Genomic DNA, 16,967 nt, shown 5'->3' on the forward strand with positions numbered 1-16,967 from the left:
TGCAAACTGAGAATTCTTTGAACATCTCTTTACATTCACTGCGTTTTTCGCCTTATTGACCTTATGTAACTCTTCTATTAGCTTATCATAATGCTTGCTGCTGAAACTTGGGGTAGGTACTCCACTAACAGAATATCTAATATTTTTCTGTTTATTTATTTCTGACCAAATTTAAACATTGTTTAACTATTGCTTATTTAGAAATGCTATATCTACCTTAAACTTATTTTAATGTTTGTTGTTCAACTGTTGGAAAATTATAGTTAGATTTCTTAGCAACTAAAAAATATTTGATCACAAATGAAGAAGGTGTCCAATGGGAGGCCGAAACGAAACGAAAATATCAATACTGGATGAAGGTGGTGTGGAACCAGGTACTGTAATCTTAAATGCATGTTGGTTCTTTACCTTAAGTGATACCTACATTTTTGAAATTATAAGCAAGGAAGCAATGATAAAGCTTTCTCTTTATACGTACTATTTGATTTAATTATTTCAATATATTTGATTAGAATCCTTAACAAATGTTCAATACCAACTTCATTTCGAAGGTTTTATTGAAGAATTATATGGAAAATATATATAAGAACAAGACATTAGAAGATTACAGAACCGTGTTAGTACACAGGTGATACACTTTCTAACTTGTATCTTTCAACATCAAAGGATATTTTATCGTTCCTCATACATTATCACTTTCTTCAATTGACCATTGCAATGTTACTAGAAAAAAAAAATGTCTTAACAACACATGCAAATACACAACAGCACAAATTTATGAGAAACACTCTTATTAGACAATGCTACTACTTGCCATTATATGAAATGCTTTTTATATTATATACAGAATTTCTTATGTGTCTATAAACGGTATTCCAATGGTAGAGTGCTTACCTCTGAGACGAGGATTTTTAGTTCAATCTCGGAACATAAGAATTTGTGATGGACAACACTCTATGGAGTTTCTTCAGCTTCTTCAGTTTTCTACCCCAATTCACAGTCCGTCAATCATTTTATAGTCATCACTTTAGAATGTTTCTCATAAATAAAATGCATATTGGTTCGCTACCTTAAGTGATAATTACAGGCAATTACAGGCATTTTGTAATTACAGGCAAGAAAGCAAAGTCATCCATTTCTCTTTATACGTATTAGTTGATTTAAATATTCTAATGTATTTTATTTAGAATCTTAACAAAAGTTTAAGATCACCCTCATCTCAAAGGTTTATTGAAGAATTATATGGAAAACATATACACAACAAAACATTAGCAGATTACAGAACTGTTTAGTACTCAGTTAACACACCTTTTATCTTTTAAACAGACATTCACTCTCTTCAACATGATGTAGTCAACTCTCAGCATCTGCTTAGCATCGATGTTTAATCGGACTTAATATGTAACAACTGTGAGATAATTTGACTGACATTGACGCTGTCTAAATTGTGTTTAAAGTTTTTAAAGATAGTTATATTTTGGTTGCGAGAAGAACATGGTAGAAGTAACACTTTATTTTGTTCAAACTACACACAAGAACACGTAGCTTCAATGAATCATGGGAGTGTGTTTAGTAGAAGGAGTCCAAAAGCACATAGAAAACACAAAATTTTCAGAAGAAATGAATGATACAATTACTTAGACGTAACATAATGTAACCAAATCTAACCTAACCTAACCTAAACTAACCATAGCTAACCTGAACTAACCTAAACTAACACAATATTAGTATAAATAAGCGAAATTCTTTATTTTTTTATTTTTTGAAAATTATGCTGGGTCCTTACACTAACATAACATAAACTAATCTAACCTAAACTTACGTAAAGTAACCTAACCTAATCTAAACTAATCTAATGTGAACATAAAGTACCAAAATTGTAACTTTTTTCTTTTAGAAAAAAGAGCTGGATCCCTTCTGTTAAATATAGGCCGAATCATATATCAAAAGTTTTCTGCATGTATCAAAAGTAGCGATACAAAAGCATTGAAAAGACTACAATGTGGTTTTGTTTAGACTGTTAATACGTCATAGTCTCATCAATGAAACGATTAATGTCAATATCGAAACAAGCATTCTACTGAAACTGTAATAAACAAGCCATCTTGTTGTATCATATGAGAGCCATGCGGGCTAGGAGGAAACGTCTTTAATGATTCTTCGAACACGATGTGTATTCTAGCAATCCAATTTAATTTTCACTTCAATATTGGAGAATATGTTACACCACCAATTTATATTTTATTGTTTCTTATACATCATCACTTTCTTCAATTTACCTTTGCAATATCAGTAGAAAAATGCTATATTTAACAGCGCACAAGTAAACAGCACAAAACCTACGAGACACACTCATATCAGACAATGTTCTTACTTGCCATTGTGTGGAATACTTCTTATTTTACATAAAGTATCTCGCATTTTTCTTAAAAGGGAACACTGTGGCCTAAAGGTAGGGTGCTAACCTTTGGCACAAGTATCCTTAGTTCAAAGACAGATCATGAGAATTCTGATTGGCAACACCGTGTAGAGTTTCTCAGGGTCTTCTGCTTTCCTCCATCATACTCGTTACATCATCCATTTCATAGTCATTCACTTTTCAATGTTACCCGCAAAATTTCTCCTGTCTCCTCGACTTCTGAAATTTTACGAGTGGGCAAGAGTGAAAAGGGAAGTTCGGGAGGAAGCACGCCATGTAGAGGAAGAAAACATGCCATTGAAGGACCAATTCATGCTGATTACAAGAAGCTAATAAAATTCCTGTGCGCTTTAGAACTGTTCGAGAGATTCAACTTGAGAGTCTCTCTCTCTCTCTCTCTCTCTCTCTCTCTCTCTATACATATATATATATATATATATATATATATATATATATATATATATATAAAATGAGTACATGCGTTAAGTACAACAGTATTAGCAACGAACATTGATATACGAATTGAAATCTATCCAAGGTAACAGAGAAATCATTTTGCAGTAACGAACGGGTTTGTTAGGTAAAATTGTTCACAATAATGATAGGTCAGAGATGAAAATTGATCACTGTTGTTCTATAAAGAAATTACACAAACAATAGATTTCTTGCACCTTGAACATTTTAATGTGTAGCTGCGTTGCTTCCGTCAAGGGAACAGTTCGTCTAATCAAAGTGAAAAGCAAATTCGACAGGTGATTCAAAAGTTATATAATTTGTTCGGTAACCTGCCTTGTGGAACGCAAAATGAAACAAGCCAATGTATGGCGGTGATCGAAACTGATCCATTAGCATGAAAACGAAATTTGTTTGATTGTTTCGTTGGTACATCATGATGTCCGGATGAAGTAGTTTCATACTATGTTCAAATTTCCTGCCATTATCTTTGATTGATTGAAACCCAAACGCATCAAATAATTCTACAAATCGTGTGCAAGTCGTACATTTAACGTTGAATCTCTCGAAAAGTTCTCAACGGTACAGGAATTTTATTAGCTTGTCGTAATCAGCATGAATTGGTCTTTCAAATGGCATGCTTAGTTTCTTTGCAGGCGAGTGCTTTCTCCCGAACTCCCCTTGTGAATCATCTGGTCATAACGGTGACGATGGTGATAGCACCACTAATACGTCTGCCGTTGATATGTGTGAATTAAAATCCCTCTGTATGGCTTCTGATTTTATTGCTAAATCTAGTGGTTCATCCATGTTTGTTACTAACAACGAACAATTCAAGAAAATGATCTCTATTCTTCCGTTTCCGTTGATTATAACAGTTTCTATTCGGTTCACCACCTAAAAAGAAAAAACAGAATGAGAATTAGTTACTTGGTGTATTACGGTTTCAGATTACAAAATAGAAATATAAAGTCTACGTTTTAACTTTCGTTTCATCTAAAAAAAATAATCACTTGAACATCTCGTGCTAACGTCTAAGAAATTTCAAATTCCCCTGGCTATATGCTTAATGCATTAGCTTTCGGTGTGAGAGAGAGACCGAGTTCGATTCCTATTAACGGCCAAATCCACTGTCTCCTTATCGCCTTCCTAGTGTTCTAAACAGTTTAGAATTTATAATTACATGTAAGTAAAACCCTGCCGAGTGAAACGATTAGTTCACGGGCTTTCGACGTGCGAGAGATCAGGTTCGAATCCAGGTGGGCTCAAGGACCTCCTTCCTAAATTGCTTTTTTTGCTGTTCTAAATTTTATAAATTAATAGTTATATATACATAAAACTCAGACGAACAAATGTTTAGAGCACGGACTTTCGCCGTGGGAGAATGCGGATTCGATTTCCAGTAGGTCCAAGTACCTCTATCCCATATCGCTTCGTTCTTGCACTACATCGTATACAATTTATAGTTGCATACACCTAAAAGTCCTCCTAATTATATGGCTCAGCTCCCGATAACACCACACTAAATAAAACAATCAATAACAAATATCATTAATTGCCCAATTTGTTATATCACGATTGTCAATATTATTCAACATACTAGAAAGAACCGCCTATGTAGGCAATCCAAAAATGTAAAGAATCTCAGCAAACTAACTAGGTCATATATTAAAATGTTTAGAATATCTGGTACTCAGTTGCACCAGATGAGAATAAGGTGGTGAAACGTTACGTGTATTTTGAATATTCAGCCAGTCAATACTGGGTTATATGACATCAATCCCTTACTACTGAGTCAACAGTGATTGAAAATAGTTTTATAATAGACACAAAGTAGAAACTATAAACATAATGAGTCAAAACATGGGGAAAATTAATCCAAAGTTAATAATCCGATTTCAATTAACTTGAATTCTATTTTATTGCAGTTTAGCGTATTCCGATGGGTACGAGATCACAGAACCCACCACAAGTACAGTGAAACGGATGCTGATCCTCACAATGCCAAAAGGGGTTTCTTTTATTCCCATATCGGATGGCTAATGTTGGACAAGCTCCCAGAGACTAAAAAAGCTCAGAGGCTTGTATACATGGAAGACATCAAACAGGATCCTATGCTCAGATTCCAACATAAGTAAGTTGTTACATCTTTGCCTACGATAGTTATGAGAAACTAAATTTGAGTTAAACTAATTAACACATAACATCTGACAACTCTTATAGCAGCGTTGTTTTGAAAATATTTATGTAAATGAGTTGAGTAGTTGGTTGTTTTGACATTTAGTGCTTCTTTACATCATTGAGGTTAGACGAGATACAAGTCTATATTAAAATGTACATAAACAAAGTAGTTGAACTAATCCCATTCCTCTTTGTTGCTAATGCTCTGAAAGTAGTGAGAGTAACATCTTTGGCCTTTTTCATTTGGATTATATATACAGGGTGTCTCAAGGGTAACCTGACATAATAGAATTACAACGAAATGTAAGAGAAGAAACCATCTCCAGATATGATGCTTTGAATATATATAAAGGAATTTTTGGCTGTACACTTTTAATGCGCCAAATGTTAAATGAAAATGCAATGTTGCAATTTACCTGGGCCAATAACATAAGTGAATAGTGTTACTGCTTGAAATGACGGCTGGCCATTGACACGTTAACGTAAAGACAGTAACTTCAATGACTTACGTAGTAGCTCGAGGTAAATGGCAACGTTGTATTTTCATTTAACATTGGGTGAATAAGGAGTGTACAGCTCAAATGGCTCGTCCGATTGAAACAAATCATTCACTTTAGACTGAAAACATCTTATTTGGAGCCGGTTTTCCCTCTTACATTTTATTGTAACTCCGATAACAACAGAGTTATCTATATCAAGGATATACCTGTTCACAATTGATTGTCGCATTTTGCGAATTCCACTGCAATTCCTTATTACTGGTCACTTCTAGAAGTAGTTCCGTCATAGAATCAGTTCCATGGTACGTTGTTTATCTTCTCGAAGGAAGAATTCAAAAAAGAAGCTTAAAATACTTGCATAAACATTCATAACGTATTTTGTATAACTGGAAAAGTCGATGACACAATTTTGAAAGTATCAATCACTAAAATATTTTTTTAATGAGAAGCAGGACAACCAGCATATGCGAGTTAAAGTACTACGTATTTTTTCTAAAATTCAACTTTCGCCTAATAAGAATAGTAACTTGTGTCATTTTGATTGATGTTCTTATACCTATAAGATACTAAACGGATCTCTAATAGGCAAAACTTGAAGTCCCGTTTCCAATACCAAGACTATGTGAGCTGTGGAATTAGAATTTAAGGTAGAATCCAAACCATCGTAAGTATTTAATTATTTTAGTGTTCTTTCACCAAGGGTCACGCCCAGAACCACATGGAACAAAGGTGCACTAGCTACCCGCTAGACCAACGGGGAGGACTCCTTACTGCTTTTCTAATTTTACTACAGTACTATTATTGACTCCTACTGTAGAATGTAACTCCAAAAATACTGACAAGGAAGGGACATGAACCTGTCATCCGGACATCCGAATCAATCTAGTTCTTTCGATAAACATAACAAACATGTTCATGCACAAAAAATTAGGTGCCAATGGACAAAGGAATAAGTTCCTGCGGAACATTAAACTTGTTAGTATAAAGAAAGTCGTAGACTCGCAGTGAAATAGCTATTGCATTAACACTGTTCATTGGAATGTCGTGGTTTATAGTTCATTCTCTTCAGCATGGAACAAGCTTTCCAGAGGTGATATTTATTGAGGCTCATAACGTACTTGAACAGGAAAAATTGGGAGAATGTCGGGAAAATTCCCTAAAGAAATCTCTTCCATCAACTTTGGACTCCTCTGAAGTGGCCCCGGGTTAAGACACACAATTCAAATTTATCTCGAAAAATACTATAGGGAATTAGAAATGTGTGTATTGAGTTTTGTATTGATAGACGAAATACATATGAGGATAAAACGTATAACAATACACGCTTTTCTCTCATACCTACTCTGACTCATATCACTGTTTTTGGGATGAGCTGTTTATAATCTAAGCACTTTTTCGTGCGGTTCTGAGAGTTCGAGGACATGCACATTCCTTATAAGTACCTTTAAATTAATTTATAACTTATAGTTCATTTTTATTTCACTGTAACATAAATTAGTTTAATTCTGATAAAGTGTATGTTAATGTATGTATGTAAAAGTTGTGTTATATGCAAATTAATATTGTTAATATTTGCAAGCAAAACTTAAAATTTTATATTAATAAAAATATTTTTATTCAAGGTATTTTGAAATAGCTACATTTATTTGCAACTTCTTGGTGCCAGCAGCTGTTCCATATTTTCTTTGGAACGAGGAGCTACTTGTTTCTATAATGGTCCCTGTCTTCTTTCGCCACTCGTTCATTCTGCAAACTTCCTTCTTTGTTAACAGCGCTGCACATCTGTGGGGACAGAGGCCATATAACAAGTAAGCAAATTTGACTAAATCTCTCATTTGAGAAACAATGTTAAGTCACTCCACTTAATAGAAAATTGTGTAAAACATTAAGCGAAAGATGAAAAGTATTTGTTTCTCATAATTTTCTTCAAAAAGACCAATAGAGTTTAATTGTTTTTTAAATAATGCGTAGCATAATTCATTCCGTAGCAGTTTGTGTCAACCAAATGCATAATTAGTTTGCGACTTTTACAATGCTCCTTCACTTTTAATATATGTGGAAATGACAGTGACTTCTTCTTCAATGAACGTTCAAATCAGTTTTTAGGTTCGTCTCAAAAACATTGCTGATACTATAGAGTATATCTAAACTCTTCATTCGAGTTCAGTGTTATTGCTTGAAAATAACTAATCATATTTAGATGAAATGTCTGCAGTTCGAAAGAAAGAATAAAGGACGTTTCGAAGGGGATCTTGGAGTCTCTTTCTCTCGGATGTGAGGTAAGTAATACAATAATTACATAATGTAGCGTACATAATTTAAATATATTTATCTCTTTGAAAATATTAGATCACATGGTAGTGAAGATTATTAATGGCATAATTAATTGTATTGAATGCTCTTTCTGCTTGTCGTTTTACTCTTAAGGTTAGCGCTGCCGTTTACATATTGCAATCGTTAATCTTTAATGATTGAATGTATGAAGAAAAGTATTATGTATGAAGTATTTATTATTTGAACGTCCCAGCTACATAAACAATACAAAGTAAAAGGCCTGGTATCTTCCAGGCAAAACGAATATAAAATATAAAATAATATGAAATAATGACTTATCTGTATCTGAAGAACTATTTGGATACAGTTGTATGTAGTATACACTGAAATTTTCTTCTTTTATAACATGACACTAAGCTAAATACATAATTCACTGTTAAATACTGAATATAACATGTCTTAACATAAAATATACCGGTAATAGTATTTTATGCTCGCACCAGACAAAAGAGTCTCTTGATGCGCTTACTTTATCATATTATGAATAAATAACAATATAGAATACTGCGCTTATGAAAAATTTTTGGTGAAATTATAATGTAGGAAACTAACTGTTTACATAAATAAAATAAGAATATATACAAAGGTAATAGCTATCTATGACATAAAATGGCTCCCAAAAATGGTAGTGAATAGTTAAAAATACAGTTTTTAACATTCAAGAACCCTGGCGAATAAAATTATAACAACATTAGATAAGTACAGTAACATGGTAGTACCAATTAATGAAGAAATGAGTCACTAAAGTGTATGTTACAGAATTGATTTTACATTGACATAAGTATAATTCACACAAATACGACTTTTTGTTGCTAGTATTTTGTAGTCTATAATCCTCTGATTCTTATGGATTGTCTGTGTGGTTCTTCTCGTCTGAGGATGTGAAGTCCTTGCTTACAATTTTCTCCCAAATGGTACTGTTGACGTGTTGTTTCACAATTTCTATCCATTTTAGTCTAGTTCTGGGGCTTGAGTCCCACTTCAGATTATCAACGTTTTCTATTTCTCAACTTTTGGTGTCCTTTGGTCTAACGTTCGCCGATTCTGTCATTAATTTTCTTGCTGCAATAGCAAGGATCTTGATAAATATCACAGAATTTTGCAACTTTTAAATTAATCACGCTACTAAGATTGTTAGTTTAACGAACACAATACCTTGTTCACTGATAATATCTCGGTGCGATTGCTGTAAATTATATTTCTCATTCCTTCTTTTGATTAGATTGGCCTGTTTGGTACGTGCTAAGATAAATTTCTGGTTTTAATCTACACCATCTTTAATATTCGGTTGTAGGTTAATTCTAAGCTGTTTAACAAGTGGGATTTGAGTACGTATCTTTAGGAATAGTTCTGTAGGGGATAGACCCAAAGACTCTAACAGAGTAATTAAGCAATTTAGCGAGAATTTCTATTTCTTTAAACGAATTTTCGTGATCGTTATGACAATATAACCGGATGATTCTGACGATTTCCACGTAGATTCTCTCCACAAGATTAGCTTGGGGATGATATCTTGTAACATGTTTGACCTTAATTCCATGTTCACGTAGTTTGCGCAGGTACAGTTTACTGGTAAATTGTAGTCCATTATCCAAGACGATGTTTTCCCATTGAAATGATTGGGAGATTATTACAAAGATCTTTGAAACTCTATCCAAAATTATCATGACACATTGTTCAAGAACTTTTCACCAAAGAGGATGGGAAATATATCTTCCAAATGTTTTCGTTATAATCATCCTTGACCTGCAATATTCTATTTTCTATTTGTAGAGTTTGTCCCAGCTTCTATTCCTTATTCTCTCGTATGGTTGATCTTCTTCTACGTACTTTATGATTGGTGACAGTTCTGGATTTTGTCTCTGTGCTTGTTCCAGTTCTCTCTTCCCACTATCTAGGAAGGGCATCAGCTGTGATATTTTCTTTACCTTTACAATATTCAACGTCTTAATCTAATGCTTGCAATTCAATCGCCCATCTGTGTAGTCGAGCGTTCCAGCTACGTACTCGTTTGAGCAATAACAAGTTTTTGTGGTCTACTATTATTTTGAACTTAATTTCTACAAGATGATGTCGCCACTTCCTGATTGCTACTACTACCATTCGGCATTCAATTTCTGAAACAGAGTAATTTCTTTCATGTATGCAAATAGTGCGGATATAATACTCAATCAGTCGCTTCCTTCTATCTTCTATTTGAAATAATATGAACCCGACTCTGAATTTTGATGCATCGCATTGGACGTAAAACGTCTGTCCAAGCTTTGGGTAGGCTAGTGAAACATCGTCAACGATTAATTTATATAATTGATCAAAGTTTTGTTGGCCACTTTCATTTACGTTGCTTTTGAGAAGTTCATATAGAAGTTTAGGTAGAGATGTAAATGAGCGAACTTTTCAGGCGAACTTTCATTTTCGAAAGTTCGTTTCCGAACTTTTCATAAGCAACTTTTCCCAAACTTTTGCTTTCTTTTATTTACTAATTAGCGACATTGATTTTTATAATAACTTATTATGAACATTGTGTGATGACTGTTCTGTATGACACACTACTGTATGACTATAACTATACTGTATGACACATAGAGCTAGCTATGTGTCATACAGTATAGTTATTTGCACCATAATGATACAAGATGGACTGACACACATTGACATTATACATGATATGGATAAACACGTAAAACACATTATTGTAACCGAATCAGTGCTTTCCACAAAGAAAAACATATTAAATAAAATGATTAATTTTGTATTGGTAATGCGTGAGTTTATGATATAAACTTGTTTGTGCAAGTCAAATTTAAGTTTTCGGTTGTCAGCATCATGTAAAATTTTAGGTTTCTGCCGAAAACATACTGTTTTATGATATAGGCTTGGAATTTGAAATACATGCTTGTAACGCTCCGTAACGTCTTTTGAAAAAAATGTGAAAATTATGTACTATTAGAAAGAAAAAAAGAACTAAAATAAATTTACTTCGATTTTTAATATAGCCATGTTATATACCAAAATGTTTGTAATTTTACAGGGATTTTTTTAATGGACAATTTTAAAAAATGAGCCGAATTTTCGGCGAACTTTCGCGCGAACATTTCATGTTTAAACTTTTCATGAAATTTTCCAACACTAGGTTTAGGAATAATTGCTACATTAGGGATGAACTTTGCGTACCAGTTAATGAATCCGAGGAATTATTGGATTTTCTTTGTGCTGGTCGGAACATCTAATCTTAGAATCTGTTTGATAGTTTCTATATCCTTCCTTATCCTTGCAGGTGCTATTATGTCCCAAGAATTTAATCGCTGTTTTGCAAAACTCGCATTTGTCGAAGTTTAATGTCATATTCGCTTCCTTTAGTTTTTAGAAAGCTTCAAATAATAAATATTCAAATATTATAGAACACACTTAATAGAACACACTCAATAGTATGAAGTATTTATTATTTGAATATCCAGCTACATAAACAATACAATCTAGGAAATGGTATCTTCCAGGGAAAACGAACATAAAATGTAGAATAATATGAAATAATGACTTATCTGGGTATGTAGGACTATCTGGATCTATAGAGTACACTGAAAGTTTCTTTATTTGTAACACGACACAAAGCTGAACACATAATTCACTGTTAAAATACTGAATATAAAATGTCTTAACATAAGATATACAGGCAATAGTATTCCATGCTTGCAGAAGACAAAAGACAGACTCTTACCGCATTTACTTTCTTACAGTATGAAAAGATAACACTATAGCATATTGTGCTTATGAAAAATTGATCGTGTTAATTTCTTCTTGGTAGCTTGTGAAACTTCCTACAGTGAGTTTATTTTGCTCCTTGCAGTCGTCTTGCAAATCACGATGAGTCTGGATTAAACTCTGTTTCACAAAAATTGCAACTTCTATCCATAATTGATCATTATTCTATTGCCAAATCTTACGGACTTCATCTGTTATTTGGTTGTGATCGTTCATTTTCATCTGTAGTTCATTCATAAAATAATTATGATATTGTGACAAAAAAAGGTATTATGACAATATGAAAACACATTTTCTCTTACTATCTATGTATATTATCATCTCTACCTGCCAGTCAAATTTTCTACAAAGCTACTCATTTTTATCTTTATATGTATAAACTATACTTCGATAGAACTTAGCAAACATATATCCTAGCAACTGCACTATATTTCGAGAAACATTCTGTACAGGTACCTGAGCCTGAGGGTACGGTATGAGTGTCGAATTTTGGAAATATGTTTTCTCAGGAAAATCCAGAAAATATCGGAATTTATGTATCGCGACACGTGCAAATTGTGTCATTTGAAAGCCTGATTCATTCTAAAGACTGGTGTAGAATCCATGAACCTAAGAAAGTTAGGGTACGAGAATCAACTTCCAATGTGATTTTATAAGCATGCAAAATGTCCCAATACGCTCTGAATATTTTCTTCATATCTACTAATTCTATTTCAATGAAATTTAGCAAATGCAAATGGCATAGTGTATGTAGTATTTGCAGAAAAATGTTTTGTGTAGATACCTGCAACTGGACTTCCGACAAGAGGTTCCATCCCTGGAAATTTTCCCACAAATTCATGGTATTCAGAAAGCTGGTTCATTTTAAAGAGAATAACTTACGAACCACGAAAGTAACATATGAACAGAACTTCTAAAGTGAGTTTTTATTTATTTTTCAAAATAGTATTTAATTTGGTATACTTGTACGAGTATAGTTGAGAAATATTTTTTACTGTCGTATTGCAATGAAGCTTGGCAAATATGGACTACAACAGATAATATTCTTTAAACCTTTCTGGAATTCTATCTATTTCTCCTTGAAAAAAGGTATTTTTCGGAAAAGAATATGAATGTTTTTCCTGAATTTATGAATAATTAAGACATACCTTTAGCATATTTCCAACAGCTTACTTCATTGATACTCAATTTAGACTTACTTAAGCCTAATCCAAAGAAGAATTCAATTTCCGATGGGTTAACTTTACTTCGACTCTATTTTGTCATAGTGCAATAGGTCCTTGAAAATATTTTGCTTATTGCAAATAGTACTTTGATCATCTACCTAACTTTTATTCCACTAACTAAAATTTAATAGCGCTTCCTCGAAACAATATTTCCACTTAATTTGAATTCTGAAACTGTTTTTCTCAAAATCACAGTATATAAACCTATTAACTAATTCTCAGGGCAGCTGTCACAAAGCTAAACAACTTCGGGTATAACCCAAACTAACACTTTCAATCTTTACAAGATATAAACTGGCATTTAGAACTACTAACAAATTCTTTCATAACTTGTTTTTTCTTTGATAACTTCCATCCAATAGTTTCCTATTTTCAGCTGTTCCAACATTTTCAGTTTTCTAATTAAAGTCGCTAAAAAGCCCATCTCTGTTCACTTTCTCTTCCACATTATAAACTTGGACATTTGTCAGCTTCATCAGCATTTGAGGTATGCTCTCTCGTGTTAATATCAACTCTCCTGCCCCTCCTCTCCTCTACTGGGATGATCTATTCTTCCCTGACCTAATCCAAGTAAATGTCTTCTTCCGCAAAGTATTTATGGGTGATGTAAATTATTTTATTTATAAGTTTAGCCAACATTTCTTTCCCATTTGAGTCTGAACTACTTACCTGCGAAGTGTATAGAGCCTGATTAACATTCATAATGAAGGAAGCTGAATATATTCTTCAGTTGTTCTGGATAAAAGGTATAAAAGTTTTATACCTAGTCTTCCTCCCAAACAAAATAATTATCTTTATTGTTTAAAGTACATGTTTCAAATCTCCAAAATCTTCTAAGTGTTGTGCTTGCAACATCGAGGCAGTAGTTCTGACCCGAAAATTCCGATTTGTGGATTCAAATATTGATTCTCCCTTTGTGACATGAGCATTTAGGTCATATGCAGTACATTTTGCAAGTCCCTATTGGACATATGAGAGTAAAATGTCTTTGCATGAAGACACAACGCAAGTTTCGTCTTCAAATATTTTGCGTTGGTCAAATACTTTTAAAATGTGATGCGTTACCCTTACGGCATCTGTTAATTCTATTCTTTACTTTTCTTTGGTGATGAGCTCCTACTGGATGATGCTGTGGAGCGACATGATGAATGTCCAGAGCTTTATGATTTCACTATATTGCCCTGTGCAAGGGATGAATGAAAACTGTTCAATTGTTTATCTGTCTTCTCCATTACAAGAATTACATTAATTCTTTTTAGAAAGTTTCAATTTTCTTACTTCAGAATTTTTTTCGTATCGCCTCATATGTAACTCCAAAAATCAGTTCGTCTCTCAAGTTCACTTTGAAGCAATAGGTATTACTATAAACTGCAGTCTGTTTCCTAAGTTTTACTACGAATGCCGAAACGTTTTGATGCTGTTTTTACTTTAATAAATGAAACTGGTAGCGTTTCATCTACACATTTGCTCCTGAGGCATAGTGACTTTTCATGTTTGTTCTGTTCAAAATCTTTATTTAGATCCTGATAATTCGCGACCAAACGAATATTTGAGACCTGCTTATATGTAGGTTCTCCTATTATAGCTAGAAACATTCCTCTCCTATAGAACTTGGGTAATCATGCATAGATGTTATTGTAGATATGACTATATATGTCTTCGTTCAATATCAAATGGTTGAAAAGTGGTAAATCTGTCATTCCTGAGTGTAGGTATTATTTACTTAAGTCTACTGCAAGTAGGAATCCAGTTTCTGATAGGTTAATTCCATTATACTTCTCCTTCCTCGAAGTGCACATAAAACCCTTGAAATTTTTCACTTTTTGCAAATAGATCTTTTTTTCCTGTATGCCAACAACAACAATAATAATAAAGTGTACTTGTTTGCTAAGCTTCAATGTCAAGTGACATATTTTGGACTCTCGAAAGAAAATCTTGCTTATGTCCCTATAGGGAATGATCAAGCTCATATATAGAGCTCATTACGTCTATACACATATACACTTACTATCCGATTTCAAAGGACTGTGTTGGCTTTAGAGAACAGTATAAACTTGTTACAAAATCCAAACTAATCGTCCTTACATCAAATTTCAGTTCAGGAATTTTCAATATTGCCTTGCTTGGTCGCAAAGCACAAATCAATGTTGAAAGTTAAACTATTCCCATATTGTGAACACTGATGGGAGCTGGCGAATTGCTATACGCATTGCGGAAGATGTAACTATCGTGCGTCATTCCTGCACACTCCTACCAACCAAACAAAACTTGAACACCTCTGGTGCTTGGGGTCCCGGGTTCGATCCCAGCCCCAGCCAAGTGAACTTTGTGGTGGACAAACACCGTGTGCGTTCTCCCGTTTCTCGGGGTTCTCCCGTTTCCTCCCACTTCCTTCATTCCACCATATCATACATTACTCATCATCACCGTCTCCTTTAGCCTAACCGGCATAACCGTGGAACGTAAAACTCAAAGATTTCATTTTCAAAACTTGAACACTCCCTCTTCCAAATTGTAGATATTTCATTCAAATACAATTACTAGTTTTCGAGCTTTGAAATCGGGCAAAAACTTTAGAAATACACTGTAATATTGCTAATAAATTAAACTCACCACATTAATGTATCGGTTTACTAGATGTTTAACTTTTACTTGTATTTGTATAAAACATGACTTTCTGTTTTATTGGTGTCTGAAACACTAACTGAGGTGTTATCTAAGGTTTTCTGCCTCCATTAACCCGAGACCACCAGAATGGAAAGCACGTAGCACCATAAAGTTACTTGTCAAGACTACGTAAAGACTACGTTTTACTTTCTGTCACCCATCCTCTCCACTAATAATATGAAACTCCATATGTCATTAACCAATACATTTCCAATTGGAATAGTTATAAGCTACCTATCTTAACCCTACAACTTGATAGAACTTACCTGTAACGTACAAGATGTAACAAATCAAAGCTTAGTCGTACAGCACTTACCTCTAATCCGAGGACTTTTTGATTAATTCTCTGGTCTCGCTAGTTTCTCAACGACAAGATCATGTCCGTCGTTTGTCTCGGAGTTCTTCCGTTTCATCCAATTTACGCATTTAACCAATTATTTCATAATAATTCAATTTCATTAATCATAGTGTCCTTTACACTGTGAAAAAATGTATTTGGCGTACTTAAAAACATAGTTTACGTGCATAATTCCTGTAGTTTTTGGACTTAACGTACAGCAGACGTATAACTGAAAACACATGTTTTATAATACTTTCCGTATAAGTGCTCCATCTATACGTACTTTCCATTTGAAACAATAGGCAGACAGGATCTCACATACAAATGAACATATAACATATAGCTGAGGAATGTAACATAAGTATATACATGTGATATACAGAAAACTGTTAGATGTCAGACATCCTGCAATGGCATGATGTAACATCTAAGGGCAGTGCGTATGTAACATATGCATAACGTATGCTCCGTACTGATTTCTGTAGTAAGAAATATGATTCCGTATATTTGTACAATATACCGCTGTCCGGAGAACGGATTTTTTTTCTGTGTAGCCTAAAGGGTTTAATCGTGGAACATGAAATTATGTCTCCTTTAACCTAAAGATCTTAATCTTGGAACGTTAATAAGTGTCAGTTCATATGATTTTATGACACTGACTCTATCTACAGGTACACATTGGGGGGAATTCAAGGTGGCTCAATAGTTAATACTCATCTACATATATACAGAGAGGGAGAGACCCAAAGTAATATTAAAAAATGAAATCACAGATTCCTGGCACCAAAACAAGCAAAAATGTTTATATGATATATAGTCCAGAAATGGACAGGGCCGGAGCTAGTCAGTTCCGAAAGTGGGGAAAAGGAATTTCATAAAGTGGGGAAAAGGAATTTCATAAAGTGGGGAAAAGGAATTTCATACCTGCCTACCGGAATAATGTAGGAGCTAGGAAATGAGTTCAGAAACACATAAGAATCATATCGGCTTGACCTGTTAAAAGAATGTTACATAACTACTCTAAACAGTCTTCATACATCATGTAGGAATTCACCGAAAGTCTGTTTTGTAAGCAACTACAGCCA

The 16,967-nt window shown here is 33.8% G+C and overlaps 1 protein-coding gene across 1 annotated transcript in view; it reads left to right on the forward strand.

Moving 5' to 3' along the window:
* LOC145662813 (acyl-CoA Delta-9 desaturase-like) overlaps nucleotides 1–16,967 on the forward strand; it is a 49,563-nt gene that overhangs the window by 20,044 nt on the left and 12,552 nt on the right. Inside the window, exons 4-5 of the mRNA XM_081728704.1 lie at nucleotides 4,801–5,006; nucleotides 7,176–7,361. Coding sequence (XP_081584830.1) covers nucleotides 4,801–5,006; nucleotides 7,176–7,361 — 392 coding nt within the window. The remainder of the gene's footprint in view (nucleotides 1–4,800; nucleotides 5,007–7,175; nucleotides 7,362–16,967) is intronic.

This window comes from Thermobia domestica, chromosome 10 (assembly GCF_964235325.1).
Source record: "Thermobia domestica chromosome 10, izTheDome1.hap1.1, whole genome shotgun sequence".
Lineage (NCBI taxonomy): Eukaryota > Metazoa > Arthropoda > Insecta > Zygentoma > Lepismatidae > Thermobia > Thermobia domestica.